This window comes from Uranotaenia lowii, chromosome 3, assembly GCF_029784155.1.
Source record: "Uranotaenia lowii strain MFRU-FL chromosome 3, ASM2978415v1, whole genome shotgun sequence".
Lineage (NCBI taxonomy): Eukaryota > Metazoa > Arthropoda > Insecta > Diptera > Culicidae > Uranotaenia > Uranotaenia lowii.
Window position 1 is genome coordinate 366,850,823 of NC_073693.1, and position 22,090 is coordinate 366,872,912.

A 22,090-nucleotide genomic window follows, 5' to 3' on the forward strand; every position below is an offset into this window, starting at 1 on the left:
GCAGGGATGTCAGTTGAATTTATTGTTTATCAGTGCGAAAAGACATACCGCTGTTAAACAGCTTATAACTATAAACGGCCAATTTCGCTTCTGTGTTCGATCTCCAAAATTTTTGAAGTACTCATACATGGACGCATGTACGCTGCTGCCAAACCATTGATCTCCGATTCTCAGCACGGTTTCGTTAAAAAAGGTCAACTGTCACCAATTTAATGTGTTACGTGAGCTCGTTGAGTAACAATCTGGAGAAAGGTTGTCAAGTTGATTCTATTTACATCGATCTCGCGAAGGCGTTCGACCGCGTTCCGCACAAGATACTAATAGCAAAGATGGATCAACTTGGCTTTCCAATCTGGTTGCTCGAGTGGATTTCGTCGTACCTATCACATCGCCACGCTTACACGAAGCTAAAAAATACATGCTCGAAGACATTTGCCACCCCGTCAGGAGTTCCTCAGGGAAGTCACCTGGGACCGCTGCTTTTCATCATTTTCGTGAATGACTTGTGTGCCACGCTTCAATCCGATACGCTCCTGTACGCCGACGATCTGAAGCTTTTCAGAAAGGTCGTCAGTGAAGTTGATTGCCTTGCCTTGCAAGCCGATATTGCTAGACTTGATAACTGGTGTCATCTTAACGGAATGCTGGCTAACGCTAAAAAATGTAAGGTTGTCAATTTTTTCCGTGCACGTCGTGTTATCAATTTTGAATACCAACTTTGCGGAGAAAGCCTGGAGAATGTGTCGTCTATTCTGGACTTAGGTGTAAAAATTGATAACAGGCTTACATTTGCCGAGCACATCGCGCTTACCACAGCTAAAGGATTTGCAATTCTCGGATTTCTGCGTCGAAACACTTGTGATTTTGATGACATTTACGCTTTGAAAGCCGTCTATTGCTCTTCGGTACGTAGCATCTTGGAGTATGCTGCACAGGTGTGGGCTCCCTATCAGAGCGCACAATGCTACCGCCTCGAACGTGTTCAGCGTAGTTTTATTAGGTACGCTCTACGTCGCCTTCCTTGGAATGAACCGCTTCGGTTTCCACCATATGAGCAAAGATGTGCCTTAATAAACCTAGCCACACTCGAAAAACGCCGAACCGAACTGCAGCAAACCTTCATATGTGATGTGTTAACTTACCGCATTGACTCAGCATACATTCTCCAACGGGTCAATATGTATGCATCCACTAGGACACTCCGACAACGCCAGTTTCTCTGGATACCTTACCACCGTACTACTTATGGAAGAAACCATCCGATAGATAAATGTTGTGAACGTTTCAATTTAGTGTACCATCTGTTCGATTTTAACATGAGTAAGCGTAGTTTTAAATTAGTTTTAAGCAGATTCCCTTAGATTTTAAGATATAAGTCTGCATGGTAATTTAACCAAAGACCAATCAATAAAATAAACTGGACAATATCCGGGCAAATTAGGTCAAATTCCAGGAAATTTTCAACAAAAATCAAGATGAAGAAAAACATAAAACTTTTCATCAGAACACACCTGCAGATTTCAAATGGTATGTTAGGCCTTCAAGAAACCGATCATGATTATTTTGATAAAACTCGCTAAAAAAAATCGTTTTTGTATGCAAAAATCATAAGTTATATTAAGTATTTTTTTAGTTTTTCGTTGGATTTTTGGAAATAAATCTGGGCATTTTTCAACGAATATGCAGGCAATCGGGCCGAGCTTGTCAAACTTGGGTGGTTTTTGTTTCTTATTCAAATGACCTTAAAAAGTAAAACAAATTTAAGCTTTTCTGAAGGTTTCATAATGGTTAGAAAGAGGAATAAGAGAGTGTTTTTGTATGCCCCCGTCATGTTTGTAAATTACTACTTTCCTAAAATCACAGGTTAAATAGAATAAATTTATAATTTTTATCATTGAAACTTCGAATCTAAGCTTCAATTAACATCTTTAAAGAGAATTTAAGATTTCAAAACAGATTTGATAAAGTTTTTCTTATTGATGAACTGCCTCCATAATATGGTAACCCTAACTTATGTTTCATTCCATAAAATTATAAAAGGCAAACATTTTTATAAAAATTCAGCTTTATCGTTTGAAAGTTATCAGTTTCTAGCATTTTCAATGAAATTATACCGAAACATTGCCAGATAAACAGAAACTTTGCACAAAACATAAAAATCCGCATTTATCCCGCACGGTTTCAGGTTCGGCATCTTAGACAACAATTAAATAAAATCGTTTTCTCGAAAAATGAAGGAGATTTTATCATAAAAATTAATCCAATATATATAAAACAGATGCCCGATCATGTGTATATAGTTTTTGTATACATATTCGACGTAATATTTGGGAAAACCAGTATTCTGCTTAATATGCGCATATTGCCTGCTTCTTCCCTATTTATCAATTCCTCCCACTTGTTGTCATTGGAATATATTCTACGCTGCAGGTTTGCCCAGAAATTCTCGGTGGAACGCAACAGGGGATATTTTTTGGGCTCGCTAACCAAAGTTTCTCTTCTATATGCAGCCTCCTACGATCGCTTTGTGGAGCAAGCCAACACCAGATCCGGCAGAAACACAGTGTTTTCGGCTTAACGGTATTTTTGGACTACATAAGCGATTTCTGGCTGGCGTATCATGCTATTTATATTATCGTTCATGACCAGTACGGAGTAAAAGAAGAGTGGTTTTGGCGTACCTTTCTTGCTGATTGTCATCTCTACAGTAACTTGGGATCAAGTGAATTTTACTTCAGAAACACGTCTTTTACATGGGAAGAAAAATTCGAAGTGCCCCGCCGGTCATTACTATACTGGGAGGGATAGGATCGCCTATCACTACCGCCATGATGCAATTTACCGAGAAAATTGACTTTACCAACTGCATGTTCCCTAAGGTGACCCAACAAAAGGGGGTGGTCCTGAAATCAGAACCTTGGGGCTGAAACCATTAGTTAAAATGCAAAATCCTCAGTTCTGGCTTTAACTTTTATGCACAAGCACCGATTGCTTGACAAATTTGATTTTCTGAATTTAGACATAATTTTTCATTGTTATTAAGATGAGAAGAGAGACAATTGAAGCTCTTTGCACATTTTTACACGCATGTTTTTGACTGCCATAATGAATGTTCCTGTTAATTGCTCGAAAGTCACTCGCAGAGTGTGTGGATGTGTAACTAATAAAAATCCCGCCAAGCTAGCTCAGTAGCAAGAAACTCCTCGAGCTTGGTCTCAGAGTCGGCCCAGAGAACAGAGGTCTGTCCCAGAACAAAAATGAGCCGAAAACTTGTGTAAGAATTGGAATTCAAATACGTTAGTTCAAATATTACTCAGCATATAGCTACTAGATGGTGCTGATTGCTAAGTGAACGAAAACTAAACGAACTGCCCCGTTACTCAACAGGGGTGCCAGTTGTTTTTTTTTTTTTTGAAAAACTGCTTTCAGTCTTTTGTAACTCCCGCCCTCCTACGTAACACATTTTTATCAGATTTTCTATCAAAAGTTCACAAACCGTAACAAACTGCTATACCCCCTTCCCCCCCCCCACCCCTAAAACGTGTTATGTAATATTTTAATGGTCTCTAAGACGCAAACAATATCATAATTAAGTTATTTTATAGAGGGTTTTATAATTTCGATTGGAATTGGAATTCGATTGGATGTGAAATCAAAGAGGGTTTTTAACAAAATGCAAAATGTCACATGATTAACCTTTCCAAAGCGTTTCCTGGCCGAAAAAACCCGGTCATTTTTACCAGCAATCTTTCAAAATCCGCGAATTAGAATTTAATATTTTCAATTAAAAAACCGGGCTAATTAGTCCAGTTCGGTTTTTTTATAAAATTTCAAAAGTTGCAAAATGTAAACATGAAAATTTTTTTTTTCTCGGGACACCTTAGTGGCATTGATCTTATTTGTAATTGAAAACAATGGTTATAAGTACAATTTGATGAAACAAAAATCGTTATTTGACGCAAAAGTCATATATCGTTAGTTTTATTGGAGCTTTTGGTTTTGATTTCACCAAAATTGTGGATATATCCGGATAAAAACCGAGCTTTTTTCCTCGAAATCCAGACCATCCCAAACCTCGCTTTTCTGTTTTTTTTTTCTTTGAAAATCCGCGTAAGCTCGTGAATAAAACCAGCCAATCTGGTATCATTACACTAGATACCATTTCTTTAGAGGAATTCATAATCCCAAAGTAATGTAACTCGAATTTTGGCCCAAGATTTTTAAGGAAATAAGAAATTTTCATCAAATTGGCATCCCATCCATCAATTTTTTGTCCTACGATCCAAAACATATTTACAAGTGTCTAGTGTTCTGAATTCTAATATTGTAGCGCTTGGAAAATGCTAAAATTCATCAATTTCTAGTAAATTAATCATTAGTTACTGATAAACCAACACTTCTTTATGAAGAAATACTAATTTTGAATCAATTTATTATCCTCTAATCTATTAAGGTATCTTTATTTTTCCTAGATGTTGTAGTTTCAAAGGATTATAATTCTCCAAATTTCATACAATTTATTACAAAATTTGACGTTGCGTGGCATTTAAGTCTACAAATTTTTTTCAAGGATTTCTATTTTGCTTAAAAAGTTAAAACTTTCATCTAGAAAACTAGAGCCCATAGAAGAAAATACCAAAGACGCCTCCAAATTAGTCATTACAAGGTCTTGAACTACGTGTATCTCGGAAAAAGTAAATTTGGTAGACATATGTTATCAATACCTCTGTAAATTATATGGGAAATTAATCCCTATGTGGATAGGCTAAATGCCAACTTCGCTATTATAAAATCGTTTATTTGCCCTCATTGTAGCATCCTGGTTAGAACATTTTCTGATCATTGTAAACTCAAATCTCCTGAATTTTGTAGTTGTGAATCAATAATGTATGATTCATTTTAGCTCATATATGCCTGTTTTTCATTTGCCAGAAAGCTTTTATGTGCTCTTGCCTATCCTGTTATAAGTGTATCTAATTCTAAGAATTTAAACTAAAATAACAATCTGTCGTTTTTCACCCAATGTGGTTATAAGTTTCAATGCTTCGAAATCCCTACGTGGATCGGCTTTATGCCCTAAATATGTACTTATTTTCTTATCCTTTTATGGTTTTCAGGTTTCTCAGGTACCTATGTATATGATGAAATCTGTAAAAAAAGGCTAGGCACAATTTTCCCGTTTGTTTGGATAACGTTCCGCTATTAAGCCTACCCCTTTTCTGATACCTGATACCTGAAACAATCTAAAACTTTGCCGTTTATGTACATAATGAAACTTTTCTATTATTTAATTTAATTTCATAAGTTCATGGTATGGATGGTTAATACTAAATAACCATTCAAAAACGTTCAGACAGGTTGTATGTATATTAATGCTTGAAAGTGATTTTTACCTTAGGTATATATAACTAAAATAAACAAATCTTCGTTAAGTTTGTTTTTAATGACATCTAGTGGCTATATGCTTAATTATTTTTTTCTTTAAAATAACGGTTGGCATTTTTACACAAGATTTTAGCTCCAGCCCAACCTCTATTCTCATTGCTACTGGGTAATCGGAGGACCTACGCGGACAAACTTTTTACCAAATAGGTGCTATCACAATTCTTTCACATAAATTTGAACTTTCCTAGGGCAAAACTTGATTAAATAAAATGCAAAAGAACTAGACCTCAAGCTTGCACATTTTATTTTTAGCGATTTGTATTTGATTCTCGTGTGGGTGTGGTAACCGGTACAACTTTTGCTAATACTGCTCGCTGTCGAAGTCGTCTGCGTTGTCCGCTCGTAGCGAACACTCGGTGTGTATGTTGCAACTGTTTGGTGATCTCAAGGTGGGTATTCTTGGGTGATGATGGGTCCACAGCCTCAATAACTTGCTGGGACAAGTGGCTGTAGCTGATCCTTCGAGTTTCGCTACCTGACTATATTAGTGGTTGGAGCAGAATCAGGTAACAACAGGCGTTTTCTCTCGTTGGCACAATCGGTTCGGCCTAGGATCTGGCCAGAGTGACCGAACTGAGAGAGGAATGTTCTCCTTAATGCTTATTGCCCGCAGGCCAGACAACTCGATGCTCCTTTTCCTTTTATTTAGACATATCAGATACAAGTATCTGCTAGGCCGAAGCGTGTATTATCCTTTGAAAATCCAAGGATGGAAATACAAGGGATTCTTACAGATCCCTCAAAAAGCCACTTCCGGTTTCACAACTTACTCGATAAATGCTCCTGTGATGTTCAACACACGCACGCCTGAACTCGAATGCCCTTTTTCCGGACACAGCTCTTCATCGCCTCCTTTCTGGCTAGGGGCGAGGCTGGTTCAGTCGGTAGTCGACTTTACGCCGAAGGCGAGATGTTCCATCGATAGTCGACTTCACGGCGAAGGCGAGGCGAACACCCACTAAGAATGGACTGTTATCTTATCCCCACCCCCATCATAACTGTTGTACATTTTTATTTTTACAACATTATACAACAAAATTAAAATCAACAAAATAATTAAATTAAAAACAAAATAAGAATCGTGACAGTAACCACAAACAAGTAAAACAAATTGCACCCGTTAAAAAAACAAAAAAGCTTTGTTACTGGACGGTTACAAGTAAGTTTATATTATTACCTTCTATAGCCAAATTACAGAACTGTTAATTCACAGAACATTTTTTATTAAGGGCACCAGAACCTGTTGTGGCTTTTAGGTGCGTATTTGTTTGTATTTTAAAAACGTCATATCTCAAAAGAAATCTCTGACAATTTAAAATGAAGTTTTTAAATACTTCAATGATAAGTAATCAAAACTCTAACTCAGGTAATTTTTATAGAAAAAAGACTATTTTCAATCATTCAAAATTCAGCTAGCTCCACCAATTTCCCCGCTAATTTCAAATGAAAATGCTTCCGCTGATCAATGTACCAAAAATCGCTCAAGAAAAGCAATCAGGATTCGTTTCTACGTTTTTCTGTGTTGCTTTCCATCGACTGGTTTTCCGACATTGACTTTGAGACCTGCTGCTTTGGAGCTTTCGGTGAGGTCTGATGCAGACACCGTGGTACATATAATTGGTTGAATGTGAATAAATTTGAACCAGCATATGTGAAGATTGTCAACTCAGTAAGAAATGGTAGATTGTTGAAATTGGAAATGTATTGTTCCACGTGATTTTACGGGTTTTTTTTATGATTTTATGGACGATTCGCAATATCCTTATATATTTAAAATTCTTCAAACAGTATCAATTCATAGGATCTGTTTTCTTAGACAGTTAAGAAATAAATTTTGATTTGTCTTTCAACCTTCCCTGAAAAAAGTCGTTTTTCATTTGTACTCCAAATTAAACCACGTTGGAATGAACGTGATAGAAAGCTTTCGTCTAAATTCAACCCCCAAAAGCTCCCATTCTGTTTGGCGCGCAATTCCTGTGAGCTCCAACTAGTAGATAATGAACGTTGCTACTGCTAAACTCAGACATCCGAGTATAAACAGAGAGTGAGAATCAGACCGGTTTCTTGTTAGCTCTCCCCAGTTCGTACAAATGAACAAAAACAAGACGCCCCACCGGGTCCCCTCAGAAGGAAAATCGAAACGTCTTGTGAGAAACGCAAACACGACCTAAACCGGTGTGAGTGTATGCCATGTGGTGGCGTTCCACTCACAGACACTGCCCTGGTCTCGCTGGCTGCAATTCTACTCCATAACTGTACCAGTTGTAATCCGGACGATTCGTGAAGGACACCGGTACACTACGAAAAATCAAAAATTAATTGTGAAAGTTAACATTTTATCTTCAAATAGCTGACTTATGGTACAGCATCTACTTAGAATTGTTTAAAATTTGTTTATTTGTACGGAATTTTTTTTAGTTAAGTCGATTTTAACTCAAATTAACAGTGTAGGGCCACCCAACTCAGCTATGACAAACTTACAAAGCCACCGGCAGGCAACCCCCATATCGGTGAAATGCATTCTCGTCAACGTGCTGATGATGATGATGCACTAGTACGGTACCCACCACCATCTGAGTCCAAGTATTGGTGAAGTGTGTATGGAAGAGGGAAATTGATCTGCTGCTGGGCGCTGCATTTCGATCCATCCTTGCAGTTGCCGTTGGACCACAACCGTGAGAAAAACGTCCCAACTCAAAGGGGACACGAACAATCTGCCTCCACTTTTGAAGAAAGATACCGTTTTAAAAGTGCTCAGTTGGGGAGTGTTTCAGTTTCAGCTCAGCTCGTCCCGCATAAGAAGTGATGTGAACACTGAAGAGGAAAGTTGCGCTTTTTGGTGAAACTTGATTTGACTCCAAATATGGTCGTAGTGGGAACTTGGTGAAACAACTTTTCAATCTTCACAACACGCAAAAAAAAATTGCGCGTTCCAAAACTGTAAACAGCAATGAAGAAGGTGACTGAAAGTAGTGACGAATCGAGGGAGGAGTTTAACAATGAAGAAGAAACCTGCCAAGAACGGTTGGAAAGTGTTGAGCGAGTTTTGAAATTATCGGAAACGGATTCCCATCTCCTGACGACGGTGGACAGCATCGAGTGTTTGGCTGGAAGTCAGCAGGGTGATAATTATATGTCGATCATCAAGCGCATCCTGGTGCGGGGAAAACGGCAAGCTTGGAACAGCGACAAGAAAAAAGGTGAGTTTTAGTGAATTTGTGTTTTTTTTTTAAATTTGGGTTAAAATTAAGAGTATTAGTTGTAAAATTTTAAAATCGATCAGTTAACCTAATTTTTCCTTTAAGATAAGATTAATAGAATTTATAATATTTCAGGTGCATCAATGCTTAATTTTGAAATTTAGCTCTAAATATCGCACTCTAGACAAAAAAAAAATTCAAACACGAAGTACAAAGCAATAAATTTGGATGTTTATTTCTTCCAATTTAAAATATTTGAATATTAATACAGAACAAAGCATATCCTTCAGTTACAATTTTCTCACTTTTACACTTGTAAAAAGGACCATTTGAAAGACTCTTTCAAGGTTCTCAACATATACATAATCGAATCATCCACAAGGGTATATGCACCTGTATTTAGCTATTGCGACACCCCAAGTGTGCAAAATTGCAAATCGTATGTTCTCATTTACAATCCAAGGATATGTCACCAATTTATATTCTATGCACCTACTTTCTAACCTTCAGCCAAATTTTTGCCATAAACGTTAGAAGCCCATGAACAACGATTACCCCATTTGTGATAAAAAAAAAAGAGAAAAAAATCTACCTTCTTTTCACCCACTCTCTCAAATTCTTTGGATCAACCGCTCAAAACTCAAACGAAAATTCACCACCACCCCATCATGGGGTGGTGGTAGCATCATTTCCGGTGCATAGTTTGAGTGCAAGTTTACTCTTGACCTAGTTTTCCAAATCAGGAGAGGGACGGAATTGGTTGGCGAAACCAGTTGACCGGCCTTGACATTTGCAGGAAGGCTTGCCCTTCTTCCTCGCAACCGTTCTTTTCTCCTCGTATTGGTCATGAAACTATCGATCGGGCTATGTGTATGATGCAAATAGTGAATGCATCAATGAGGCGGCAACGGTTTGTTCCAACATTTTGAAATAAATTAAGTCGACGGGTTCATTGAATTTTACAATGTTTACATGTTCTATAAATTCTGTTGGCTCTGAGCGGGAGCTTTTCGCAGCTACATTTCTCGAGCCGCTTGTTTCAAGTCAAGCTGTTTCAATATGCTGAAAACATTCATAAAATCTGCTGTTATGTTTGTTTATGTATTTACGGCTGACAGCATAGATGTTCAATCATATTATGCTAGCAAACATTTATCAAACAAAAAGACATTCTCCTCAGTACTCTCTGGAGCCATGAACTTGATAAAATAAAAAACAATAGACCTGTCGTAGTTATGAGGAATAAACTTGTGTAATTTTTATGGTTCTATTGACTCAAACAACTAAAAATCTATCAACTGAGCTGTTCCAGTCGGGTTTGGGCCAGTTTTCAAGTGTTTCAATTCAACTTACTCTCTGGAGCCACGTTTTTTTATAAATTTTAAAAAGAAAATCTATCAAGAAGCTTCAACTGCTGAATTTTAAAATAGACTTTGTTCTGTAGTAAAAATGGAAGAATTCACGCATTACTATTTTTAGCCTTATACATTCACAGTTCTCAATAAAAGTTATACTGTTACTGCTTTTCTTGAAAATTTCTTTTGAATAATTTTTCCATTAAAAAACCAACAACCAAGCCCGTTGTGATATTTGTTTCTTGCATTCAGAGCCAGTTGGACGGCATAAATACATATTCAATTATTCCAGGAACAGATTATACGAACAAACATTTCCAGCAAGAAGTCACTACTCTCTGGAGCCACTAAAGCGTTAAGAGTACAAACCATAAATCGTTAATTAGAATAGACTACGCGCGTGTCTTTATTTAAATAACTATGAACAATATTACAAAAATCTCATTAAAAACATTGTACTCTTTGTCACATTATCTAGATTCTACTCTCTGGAGCTGCCATATTTATAAATTTATGGTGGAATTCAATTTAATATAAATCTGAGAAGAGCTTAAATTGATGACTTAAAAACGATTAAAAAAAATTTTAGAATGAAGCAATACTTCAACTTAAAATCAACATATCACTCTTCTGGTGCAATAAAATTTCATATTGAAATGCAGTAAGGTTTTTTTTACACTGATATACGTACCGCGTAAAAAAAAACGTGTTAATTCCCGAAAACCGTGTAAAAAAAGACCATTAAAATTCTGCAGCTCTGAAGTTCTGACACTTAAGACCTGAGACCTGAGACCTGAGACCTGAGACCTGAGACCTGAGACTTGAGACTTGAGACCTGAGACTTGAAAATGTAGACTAGAGACATGAGACCTGAAATCTGAGACCTGAAACTTTAGACATGACACCTGAGACCTGAGTCCAGGGACCTGAGATCTGAGACATGATATATGAGACCTGAAGAATGAGACCAAAGACATGGGACATTAGACTTGAGACCTGAGACTAGAAACCTAAGACATGAAACACGAGACCTGAGACCTGAGACATGAGACTTGAGACTTAAGACATGACACCTGAGACCTGAGACTCGAGACATGAGAATTGAGGCACGAGGCATGAGACCTGAGACAAGAGACATGAGACAAGAGACATGAAACATTAGAAATTAGACATGAGACCTGAGACATGAGACCTGAGACCTGAGATATGAGACCTGAGACCTGAGACATGAGACAAGAGACATGAGACCTGAGGCATGAGACAAGAGTCATGAAAGATTAGACCTGAGACATGAGACTTTAGACCTGAGACAAACTACTAGTGTTATTACCGCGAAAAAATAGTTTAGCTCCGATTTCAACTTGCGACCCCTCTAGTGAAAGGGGTTGACTTGTAGGTGGCGAAAAATAGTGTCGCGACTTCGCTAGTACAAGTTTCATGGTTCTTATCTCATGCCTCAGGTCTCATATCCTAAATCTAACTTCACGGTGTGCCAAAATTCGTTTTAAAAAAAAAATGACCACCAAAACGGCACGCGGTATTCGAAAGATATAGTATTCAGGCACCCATCCTGCAAATTTGGAAATGTTTCATCGGGCTTTTTTGAAATTAGAGTGATTTTAAATTTCAAGTCAATTTGATTTAGATTTCCAATGTGGTTTTTCGACCTTATGATCTATGACCATGGATTCTTCTGACTGCATATTCCATATGATAATCACCCAGTTATACCTTTTCCTAAAAGCTATTGATCTTCGTCTATAATTCTTTTTATTTTCATATTTCCCTATCTATCTTCTTTTTTCTTTAAAAGTGAACTAGATATAAGCACACAATTGTAATCAAACAAAACGAGTTTGGCTCCTTAAAGCCTAAAGGTACGAGCCGTTTCAAATAAAGAATTTACAAAAAAAAAATCACCCAGTTAATAGAACCTTGTTCGACTAAGCACATTTTGATAGTTGAAGACCCAAAAACGATTCAAACTACGCCTGGAAAGATATTCGCTTTTTAGTGAAGCTAAATTGAAAAAAAAAACTTAAGAAGAATGGAAAAATTTCAATCAGTCTAATAAAATTTTAGAAAATTGCCAATAACTTTTCAGGATCAACTCAAATCTTTTTCCAGTCTTCAACAAAGTTGTCGGGCATGAAATCTATATATATAAAAATGGATTTCTGTCTGTCTGTCTGTCTGTTCCCTATAGACTCGAAAACTACTGAACCGATTTGCGTGAAACTTGGCAGGTAGAGGTATTGGAGGCAGGGGAAGGTTCCTATTGTGGTTTGAGACCCCTCCCTCTCTCATGAAGGGGGGGAGGGGCCTCCCAAACAAAAGACAATTTTTTGCATAACTCGAGAACCAATCAAGCAAATGCTATCAAATTTGGCATGAGGTGGTATGTGGGAACGGGGAATATTTCAATGAATATTAGGTACCTCTCCCTCCCTTCAGTGGGGTGATACGAAGGGGGGAGGGGCTACCTTACAATTTTTCATATAACTCGAAAACTATTCAAGATATTGGAACCAAATTTGACATGGGAAGGTATTTTGATACGAAAAATATGTCAATGATTATTTGAGACCCCTCCCTCTTTACAGTTGAAAGGGGGAGGGACCTCTTTCATATTTTTTAACATAACTCAAAAACTAATAAAGCAAATGGAACCAAATTTGGCATGGGCGGATATTTGGGAACGTGACATGTTCTAATGATTGTTTGAGACCCCTTCCTTCTTCCAGCGGGGAGAAAGGAATGAGGGAGGGAAGTTTCATACAATTTTTACTGCATAGCACAAGAACTACAACAACAAATGGAACCAAATTTGGCATGGAATGATATTTTGGGACGAGAAATGCTTCTATGAATATTTCGTATCCCTCACTCCTTCGAAAAGGTGGATGAAAAGAGGGAGAAGAGGTCTCCCTTACAATTTTCAGTATAACTGGAGAGCTGATCGAGCAAATTGAACCATATTTGGCATGTGAGGGTATTTGGATACGAGAAATGTTTCTATTATAAATTAAAGCCCCGCCTTTTTTCAACGGAAAGATATAAAGGGGAAAAGGGGTGTCCATACATTTTTTTTGCATAACTCGAGAATAAATAGAGCAAATGAAATAAAAAAGTTTACACTTAACTTTTTTTCCGAGAAATGGACAAAACATGAAAAATCATGTTGGTATGATTCTTTGGTTATCTGATACACCATCCTCTTTTCAGTGAGTGTACATAGGAGGAGGGAGGTGAGCCCAATATCGACAATTTTGTTAGCATAAGTTCTTAATTTATGCTAACGAAGCCAACAAATGGAAACAAATATGGCATGGAAAGGTACTTGGTTACGAAATATGTTTCTACGATTGTTATAGACCCTTACGCTTTACAGAGTAGAGAGGAGAAGAAAGGAGGGGGTTCCATATAAATTTTGTTGTAAAGCTTAAAAACTTATCAACCAATGGAACAACATTTGATACATGAAGACTTTTGGGAATAAATAAAATGGGTATGATTATTAAAAATCAACCCCCATTCAACAGGAAGGGAAGGACGGGGGGAGGGGCTCTCTTATCAGTTTTTAGCATAAATCCAGAATATATCAAGCAAAACAACCATATTTTATCAGTTGGATTGTTTGCGTACTATTTATTTGAGACCCTCCTATTTTAGGGCGAAGCTTAAGAAACAGATTAAAATTATCAGATCTTTCACACAAATTTATAGATCAAGATTCAGAATATAAGTTTAAGTTATTTTTGGATAGCAATCCGATACTCCAGCTGCAGCTCTCATTTGATAGCGGTTGCTTATGAATTATGTTATAATTTGATTTAAAATAATGCCAACAACACAATAAAAATTTGAGTAAATTCTACAAACATCATTCGATTTCTAAAGGTGTAGCAAAGCACACCGGGTCAGCTAGTTTTATATAAAGTCATTGAACTGGGTGATTATCGTATGTAATATGTAGCCAGAAAAATCCATGGTCATAGAACATAAGGTCGACAACCCCCATTGGAAATCTAATGCAAATTGACTTGAAATTTAAAATCGCTCTAATTTAAAAAAAAAAACCCGATGAAACATTTCCAAATTTGCGGGATGGATGCCTGAATACAATATCTTTCGAATACCGAGTGTCGTTTTGGTGGTCATTTTTTTTTATTTTTAATAACGTTTTTTGGCATACCGTGACTTAAAATGGTGATCCAAAAATACCGATGAGTCCTGGTTATAAAATCTTGGGGGCAAGATTTGTTGAATAGTATTTTTTTTCACTTTTGTTAGAATGATCATAAAAATCCATGCAAACTTTAGTCTCGTTAAACGATGCTCTAAGGTTGAACGAATGAGCTGAGATTTACTGAGCTGAAAAATTCCGTTTCACGACAATACTTGACCAACATAATTCATAAAACTCACTCGGTCCATGGAAACCGTTCTTGAATTTCTCGGACATCCTACATTCGCCAGATCATACTTCACTTGGTCTAATCACCTCGCTCGTTGCGCCCGTTGCGAAAAATGAAAGATATAACGAATTCACGTGTTAAAAAAATAAATTCAACACTTCTTACTAAATACCCGATATTGAAAAGATACACCACTAAATCTTTGTCATTTTTTAATTTTCTCAATTTTTTAATAGTATTTCTTGACGAACATTTGGTCTTACAACATCCTGATTGAAATCGATGGTACTATTCGTCATCACTTCAATTCAAAAATCTTCTGGAGCTTACCACAGTGATAACCAAGAGTGTTAAAAATATATATGTATCTATTGAAAGAAATCACCGTCTTTTTAGCGTTGGACGTTGAATCACTAATTGATTTCTGTGATTTTCAACAATCATAACTCCTCAAAGCCTATTTTTTTTCCTAAAAACGGTTTTTTAAATTAAAGTTCAATATTGGATAATTGCATTGAGATGTTGAGCAATATTGTCGAAATATCAGAAAATGTTCAATTTCACATATTTTTAAGCAACTATCTTCAAGACTACATTCTTGAATCTAGATTTTTTTTCAGATTTTTATAATTTTTCATCTTATATAGATATCATTGGCATAGGGTTTCCAAAGCTTTATTTATCCACTAGGAGTAATTATTCAAGTTCTTGCTTGGATGATGAATGTTACAAGGCAATTGAGTTTGATCATCCGTAAGTTCTCTAAAAATTTTGTTAAAAAATAAATATACTAACAAAAATGTAGCAAACCAATAAGCGAAGTGAAATAACTCATTTGATAGATGTTTGTTATAAATTTTCTATCAAATTTCTCATTTTTCAAAATCAAAATATCTCAAGAGGTTTTGGTTTTTTTTTGCCAGTATTCGAATACTTTTTTGCCTTTTTGTCGAGTTGGATATAATAATTTAAAAAAAAAAATCTGCTGAGCATATTTTCTGTCACACAAATTTATTTTTGCTTGAAACTAATATAATGACTTCATACCTTTGATCATGTGTTGCTTCCGATTTTTTGGCGGTTCTTCCGACTCACTTTTATGGATTTTGGTTTTCAAAGTAATAGGAGTTAAATTGTTGGGAAAAACGTATGTAAACTCCAAAACTACGTTATGCCAATAAACAATACTGCATTTATGCCCTGAACAGAACATAATAAATGCCTAAAATGTTAGAAAAAGTTAACAATTTAACAATTCATCATAAAAATTTTCCTCACAATCCATTGCTTGTAGAGAAAAGTTAAGGCATAATCATTTGAAAAAAGCTTCGCGGGCCGCGATTGCTCATCCCTGACCTAAACTATACATTAACTAAGGGAAAAAGTTGAACTCTCACATAAATGAACCTGTTTGCTCCTAAATGCTTTGATTTCATCAGGAAGGGTGTTTGTTTCCGAGCCTTTGAAAATATAGATCCTTAAAGATTTTGAAATTGCATTTTAACTTTCAAAACAAACCAAGTTTTTCCCAATTTGAAACTCAACTCATGGGATTTTAAACGCAGAAATCTTTTTCCAGACATTTTAAATTTAGACTTAGTTAGAGCAAGTTCACTGGTGTTGGGAAAAAGTGGTAGAAATTTTGACATTTTGAAAATTTTACCATGCAAAAATGTTTTCAAGATCTCTGGGTGTTGTATTTTTTTAAAGCACTGTTTCTATTTCAGCCGTATGTGATAGAAATATTGCTGTTTTTGCATCACAGTATGCGGAAATACAACACGTGTTGTAAAAAAACTAGAAGGCGACAGATCTTGAAAATGTTTTTGCATGGCAAAATTTTCAAAATGTGCAAAAAGGGACGAAATTTCTACCACTTTTTCCCAACACCAGTGAACTTGCTCTTACTGATGATGATGTGGAAGAAATTCATGTTGATCAAAGTTACCCCGGTCTAATTTGTATTTAAGGGGGGGTAGGGTCTAACGGGTATAAAAAAACACCATTTTCACGATTTTTTTCTAGAGCTATCGTTCAAACAAATGTATTCAAATTTTTTGCATTATACAAAGTATTGTTAAAAGAACATTTTGTGATTTTTTCGTAGAAAAATATTGAAAAATGAGCCGGTGACGGAGCATTTTCGAGGATGCCTTTTAGAAAACAGGATTTGCGGTGGACACTGTATCTCAGCACAGAATCATCTGAAGTCAAAAAATCAGAGCAAAATATGTTTAATAGATGTTTTTCTGGACCCCAACGTGTTTATTTAACTTAAAAATATTTTTATGAAATTTTTGTGGCTGTTTGAAGTAAAAACTACGATTTATCACGAAAAAATCCGCCATTTTTCACCTCTAAAATCTCCCCAAAGTAAAAAAATCAAAAAAGAAAAACGTTGGGGTCTGGTATTTTATATGTAGAAAATATGTTCCAAATTTGAAAAGAATCGGATAAGTAGTTTTCAAATGACGATGTCCACGGACTTTAAAAATGTGCTTTCGAGAAAAACGCGTTTGAAGTTTCTGCTCCTGCTTTCTTGCAGTATAAGATAGGAGGAGATAAAGGCCTATAACTTCTACAGTTTTGCTTCAATTGACTTGAAAATTTGACACAACATTCTTGAAATGTTTTACAATAAGAAAATAAAAAAATAAAAAAAATCGATTTTTTGAAAGTGTTAGACCCTACCCCCCCCTTAAATGAACAGATTGTTTTTTTTTCATCTATTTTATTTTGTTTATTTTTCCTCGATCTATAAAAAAACGGCAAATGGGGCGGAAGAAACTTCAAACCATAATGTATCTTTGACGATTTTCATTGAATAAAACAAATCGTATACAGTCTTCAACAAAGTTGTTAAATAATAATCTTTAGTTGTGTCAGATATAGTTATAATATTATTTTATACAAGTTTCTAAAAATTGTAGTATTTTTCTCAAAGCGTTGTAACTCAGAAACTAAAATATCTAGGCGTTAACTGAATCCTGGTTTAAATGGAAGATAATAATTAGATTAACAATCAGTTTTTGTTTTTCATGTAGGCTTTTTAGCTCATCAGTTATTAATGATTTATTTCACATCAAACTGAATTATTTTAAATATTTTAAAAGCCATATCACAATAACTGAACGGTGCTAGACAAAATCTGACGAAAGATAAGTATCCAGGATTCAATAACTCAGGCACGAAAGACAAAATTTGTAAACATTTGTGTGGCTCCAGACAGTGGTGACATCGAAATTTTCAGCAGAACGGTATCCTTGACACAATTTTTAACAAAAAAACTGGTTCCTGTTTTTTTAAAATGAATTCGATAACAGATACCAGAAGATTATGGTCGGTTGTAATATGGAATAGGCGACTGCAACAGCCTGGGATTTCGATTTAAAGAAATCTTTAAGGTTGTTGCTCGAAAAAGTGGCTCCAGAGACAACACTAATTTTTATAATTCTGGAAAATTGTTTCAACCAACAAACACAAAAATATTGTTAACATTGTTAAAAAAAACTTTTCAACTTTCTCATTCCAATAGATTTCTTCATTTCACTAATCTTCAAACGGCAAATCGTCAACCTGCAGCGACGGAAGTTGTTCCGAGCGGACGAAGCCTTTGCCAATGAAATCAACACCTACACCCAGCTGGTTCCGGTTTTGAGAAAATTTTCCCGTGATCGACTGCCATTTCCTCGGTGTATTTATGCTGGCAAAGATACCGAAGGTGATTTGATCGTACTGGAAGATCTCCGTTGCAACGGGTTTCGCATGATGGACCGCAGACGAGGATTAAGTTACAGGCAATGTCGAGTGGTGGTGCGGGTAAGTTTTTTATTTCTTTTTTTATATAAATTATCAGCAGATGATTGACAGACTTTTACTTTTGTCTTCAATATCAGGAACTGGCAAATCTGCATGCGGTATCCCTGGCGATGAAACAGGTCCAACCGGTAATGTTTCACACCATGAAGGAGAAGGTAACGGAGATTGTCTACAGCGATTCGGCAGCCGAATTTTACACACACTGTTTGGAATCGTCAGTGAGTGGAACGCTGGAAAGTTTGAGCTTCAGCAATAGCAGCGGGTGTTTGGACGGGGCCATCAAAGCGATCGAACGGCTGAGTGGCCGCCTTTATCGGATCATGTCGGCTACAGTACGACACAGCTTCGAACCTTGGAACGTGCTCAGTCATGGGGATACCTGGATCAACAATTTGATGTTCAGTGAAAATCACGATCAGGTTCGATTGATCGACCTGCAGGCCATGCGTTACACTTCACCTGTGATTGATATTCTCCATCTGCTTTACACCAGCACCGATTCTAAGCTTCGAGAAGTTCACACCGACGATCTGATCCGATGTTACCAGGAATCGTTGATGGACGCATTAAGAGCTTATGTCCCGGCTCAAAAACGATTCGTATTACCAGTGCTGGAGGCTACCTTCACCTATGAAAATATACGGAACGAATACGATTCGAGAATTTTGTACGGGCTGGGCATAGCCATGTGGTTGCTGCCGGCGGTCACATTTCACCCGGATCACATTCCGGACTTAGACGATATAACTATGAGTGATTTCACCACCAAGAACAACGAAAAAATTCAGCAAATGTTCTCGGCTGATTATCACAGCAGGATGCGCGAAACGGTGCTAGAATTCTACCGGAGTGGTCTTTTGGATGAAATTTGAGAGGGATGGTTTCAAGCACGTGGTCCCAACGAACTTTAGCTGGAGTATTAATAGTAAGGTTAAACAGGTTTAAAAATGCCATTCCAAATAGCTAGGTACGATTGCTTTAGAATAAAGTTGAAGAAGGAAATATTCATAGTGAGTCGAGTACAAAATTGAATATTGAATGATTTATAACTAGAATTCGAAAACAGTTACCAAAATGATTGATACAAGAATTTGAAGTTCCACTAATAATTCAACATTTTTGCACACAAATCTGCCCATAAAGCTGACATCCACTTATGTAACACGCTTACAACATCCGTAATCTATTGGTGTACTACAAACTAATTGCTGGAGTAAACATAGTAAATCCTTTACACTTTCTTCCAATGAGCATTAGGCGGTACAAGTCAGCAAAAATAGTGTTGCCCCAAGAGATAGTGAGGAAGTAAACAAATCGGCCGGCTTATCGCGAGTCTAATCAACAGCGCCGCCGGCCGGCATATTAGTGCAGAATTATGAATTTACACGTGCCACCTGGAAGGGACTTAGGAAATCAAGTATAACCATACTTCCATAGCCTAGGACACTCACCCGGGATTTAGCAAATAAAAAATATGACTAACTAAAGCAATCTCATATTTTGTAGACAACAATAATCGGATTAGGTTTAGGTCAGCAATAAATCGATAGTTACCAGTTGATTATATATGGCGTAGATGTCTATATTTTTAAACTTCTATTAACGCGAAGGTTTTACACAGGTCGAATGAAATTGATACCAATTATTGGTGCTATGTAGCTGAATGTTGTTATATTACATGTAAGTTAACTTTTGTAAATAAAACAGGAAGCACTTGATATTCTATATATTCTATTGTCACTTATAGCACAATAACTAACGCAATTTTACTCTCAATATTTCTAGTAAACTGAACCGTTACATTTTTATTGGAAATCGTTCAGCAGAACGAGAATTCGAAATGTAATCGAACAAATCTTAAAATTAATAAAGGACTTAAACATTTGTTTGTGTTGCCTACGCTTTTGAACTATCCGAAATGCTGAAAAGAATATTTGTTCCGTTGCCAAACGTAAAATTTCAAATCTTGCAATAAAACGAGAATCATCGGAATTGAAACTTTATGAATAAAAAATACATTTTGATCCCGAAAACTTTAGCATAAACCCATAAACGAAAGACAGCATAAGATTTTCAACAACCATGTTTAATGGACGTATAGTTCTTATTGTTTCAAAGAATAAACACTTTAATTGCCTGTTGAAATAATCAATCAGAATAAAAAGTTAAGAGTTTAGAATCCGGTTCTGTTCCAATTAAAAATTATCTAGCAGTGTCTAGCACAAAAACATTCATCCTTTCATACTCCTCTCGCTTAATTATAAACCTTTGCGTATTATTTGTCTACTTTATCCGCTGTTTCGAAGCTGCGCTGCTGCCATCTGGGATAGTACGAAGTTGCGTGAGCAACATTCCGGGTGAACGATAAATTATAGACGACTTTACATTGCTTCGAGTTAAGTTTTCATAAATCCAAATCATTATGAAAAAAAAACACTCCTTTGAAAAATTGGAGTTTGTTTCCAATTAAATTAGAATAAATTAGCCTGGTAGAAGAGTCAATTCTATCTGATAGTTCCGTTCTAAAATAGTCAGTCGTAAATTTTTTAGTTTTTTCCAATTATCTCTATTTTTATATCATATCTTTATACTAAACTTTATGCGCTTCTCGTTGGTCTGTATGCATGAATGATTTTTTCGTTGTTACTTTAAACTATAACTACCTATTGGATTTGGTTTAGTAATTACATTTAATAAATATGTTATATAAAAATTTAAATAGACAATCACCCTAAGACAGTGTACAATGTTAAATTTTAATTTGAAATTTTGTACGGCTAGTGGTTGTATAAATTTAATTGTCAATAAAATTTCCCAAAAAAATTCAGATCATAAGGTCCGATAAAAGTACAAAACATGATATAACCATTGAACGATGTCAATTATGAATAGCATCAAAGTAAACTTACATTGTGTAGTTATTCAAGGATATACTTTTTATTAATTTCAACCACCATCAAGTATACAAGTCTGCCTTCCAGCTTTACGGCGTCTTCGTAAATTGGTGTTTTGGGTGATGCATCGATTTTTTTGGTAGATGTCAAATCACCTTCCAATACTTTTGCATACAGTTTGTTTAATTTACGAACGCCAGCATCGATAGAAAAAATCACTTCGATAGAAAAAATCAATTTACGAACACGCCGTTAAAATTATTACGCCTGATTGTATGCAGCTATAGGAGGAAACCTAATAGAAAATAGCAAAAATTTAAGTTTTTTCGAGTAAACAATTCTAGCTTATCAATTGTTGGTTCTTTCCCAAATTTTGAAGGAATGTTAATTGACTTCCCTTTTAACAAACTGCAATTGAAAATGTGCATTTGGCTTAAGTTTTCATTCAAAAATATGTGAAATACTCAGAAGGGTTTTTGGAGTAGTAGGAAATTGACATTTTTTATTGTCGATTTGCGATGCTTCACGGCACATACACAATTTTTCCTATAGCTTACAATAATCTCTGAACCTTCTACTTTAAATTTGTATCTATCATTTTTTGAAAATCCCAACGAAATCAGAGAAAATAATGATTTATTACGAGCTAGTATTTCCACCTGATTGTTTACATTTTTTGCACGCACATGATCTGTCAAAAATTAGCTTCGAAATCGCGAATTACTAGTTTTTCAATTTCAATTTTACTGGAATGAAAGAAAAAAGAGCAGTCTTTCTAGGCATCGTTGCCCCTGGATTTATGCACGAACTTAAATCTTTTCTGGAGCATTAATGTCGGAAAAAATGAAGAATTTGGTGAAATAAAAAAAAAACTTGATAGAATAAATGAAAAACTTTGCTCTGATACGAATGATGGAAATTTGAATGAACGGGTTTATTTTGATTTGCGGTAAATAAGT

General features: G+C 35.9%; 1 protein-coding gene across 2 annotated transcripts in view; it reads left to right on the plus strand.

Annotated features, from left to right (window-relative positions):
* LOC129755538 (uncharacterized) overlaps positions 1-20,135 on the plus strand; it is a 33,791-nt gene extending 13,656 nt beyond the window's left edge. For both annotated transcript variants that reach the window (XM_055752085.1, XM_055752084.1), the window contains exons 2-4: positions 8,204-8,645; positions 17,954-18,237; positions 18,315-20,135. In XM_055752085.1, the coding sequence (XP_055608060.1) occupies positions 8,396-8,645; positions 17,954-18,237; positions 18,315-19,109 (1,329 nt within the window). In that variant the 5' untranslated portion in view covers positions 8,204-8,395 and the 3' untranslated portion in view covers positions 19,110-20,135. The remainder of the gene's footprint in view (positions 1-8,203; positions 8,646-17,953; positions 18,238-18,314) is intronic.
* Positions 20,136-22,090: the final 1,955 nt, after the last annotated feature.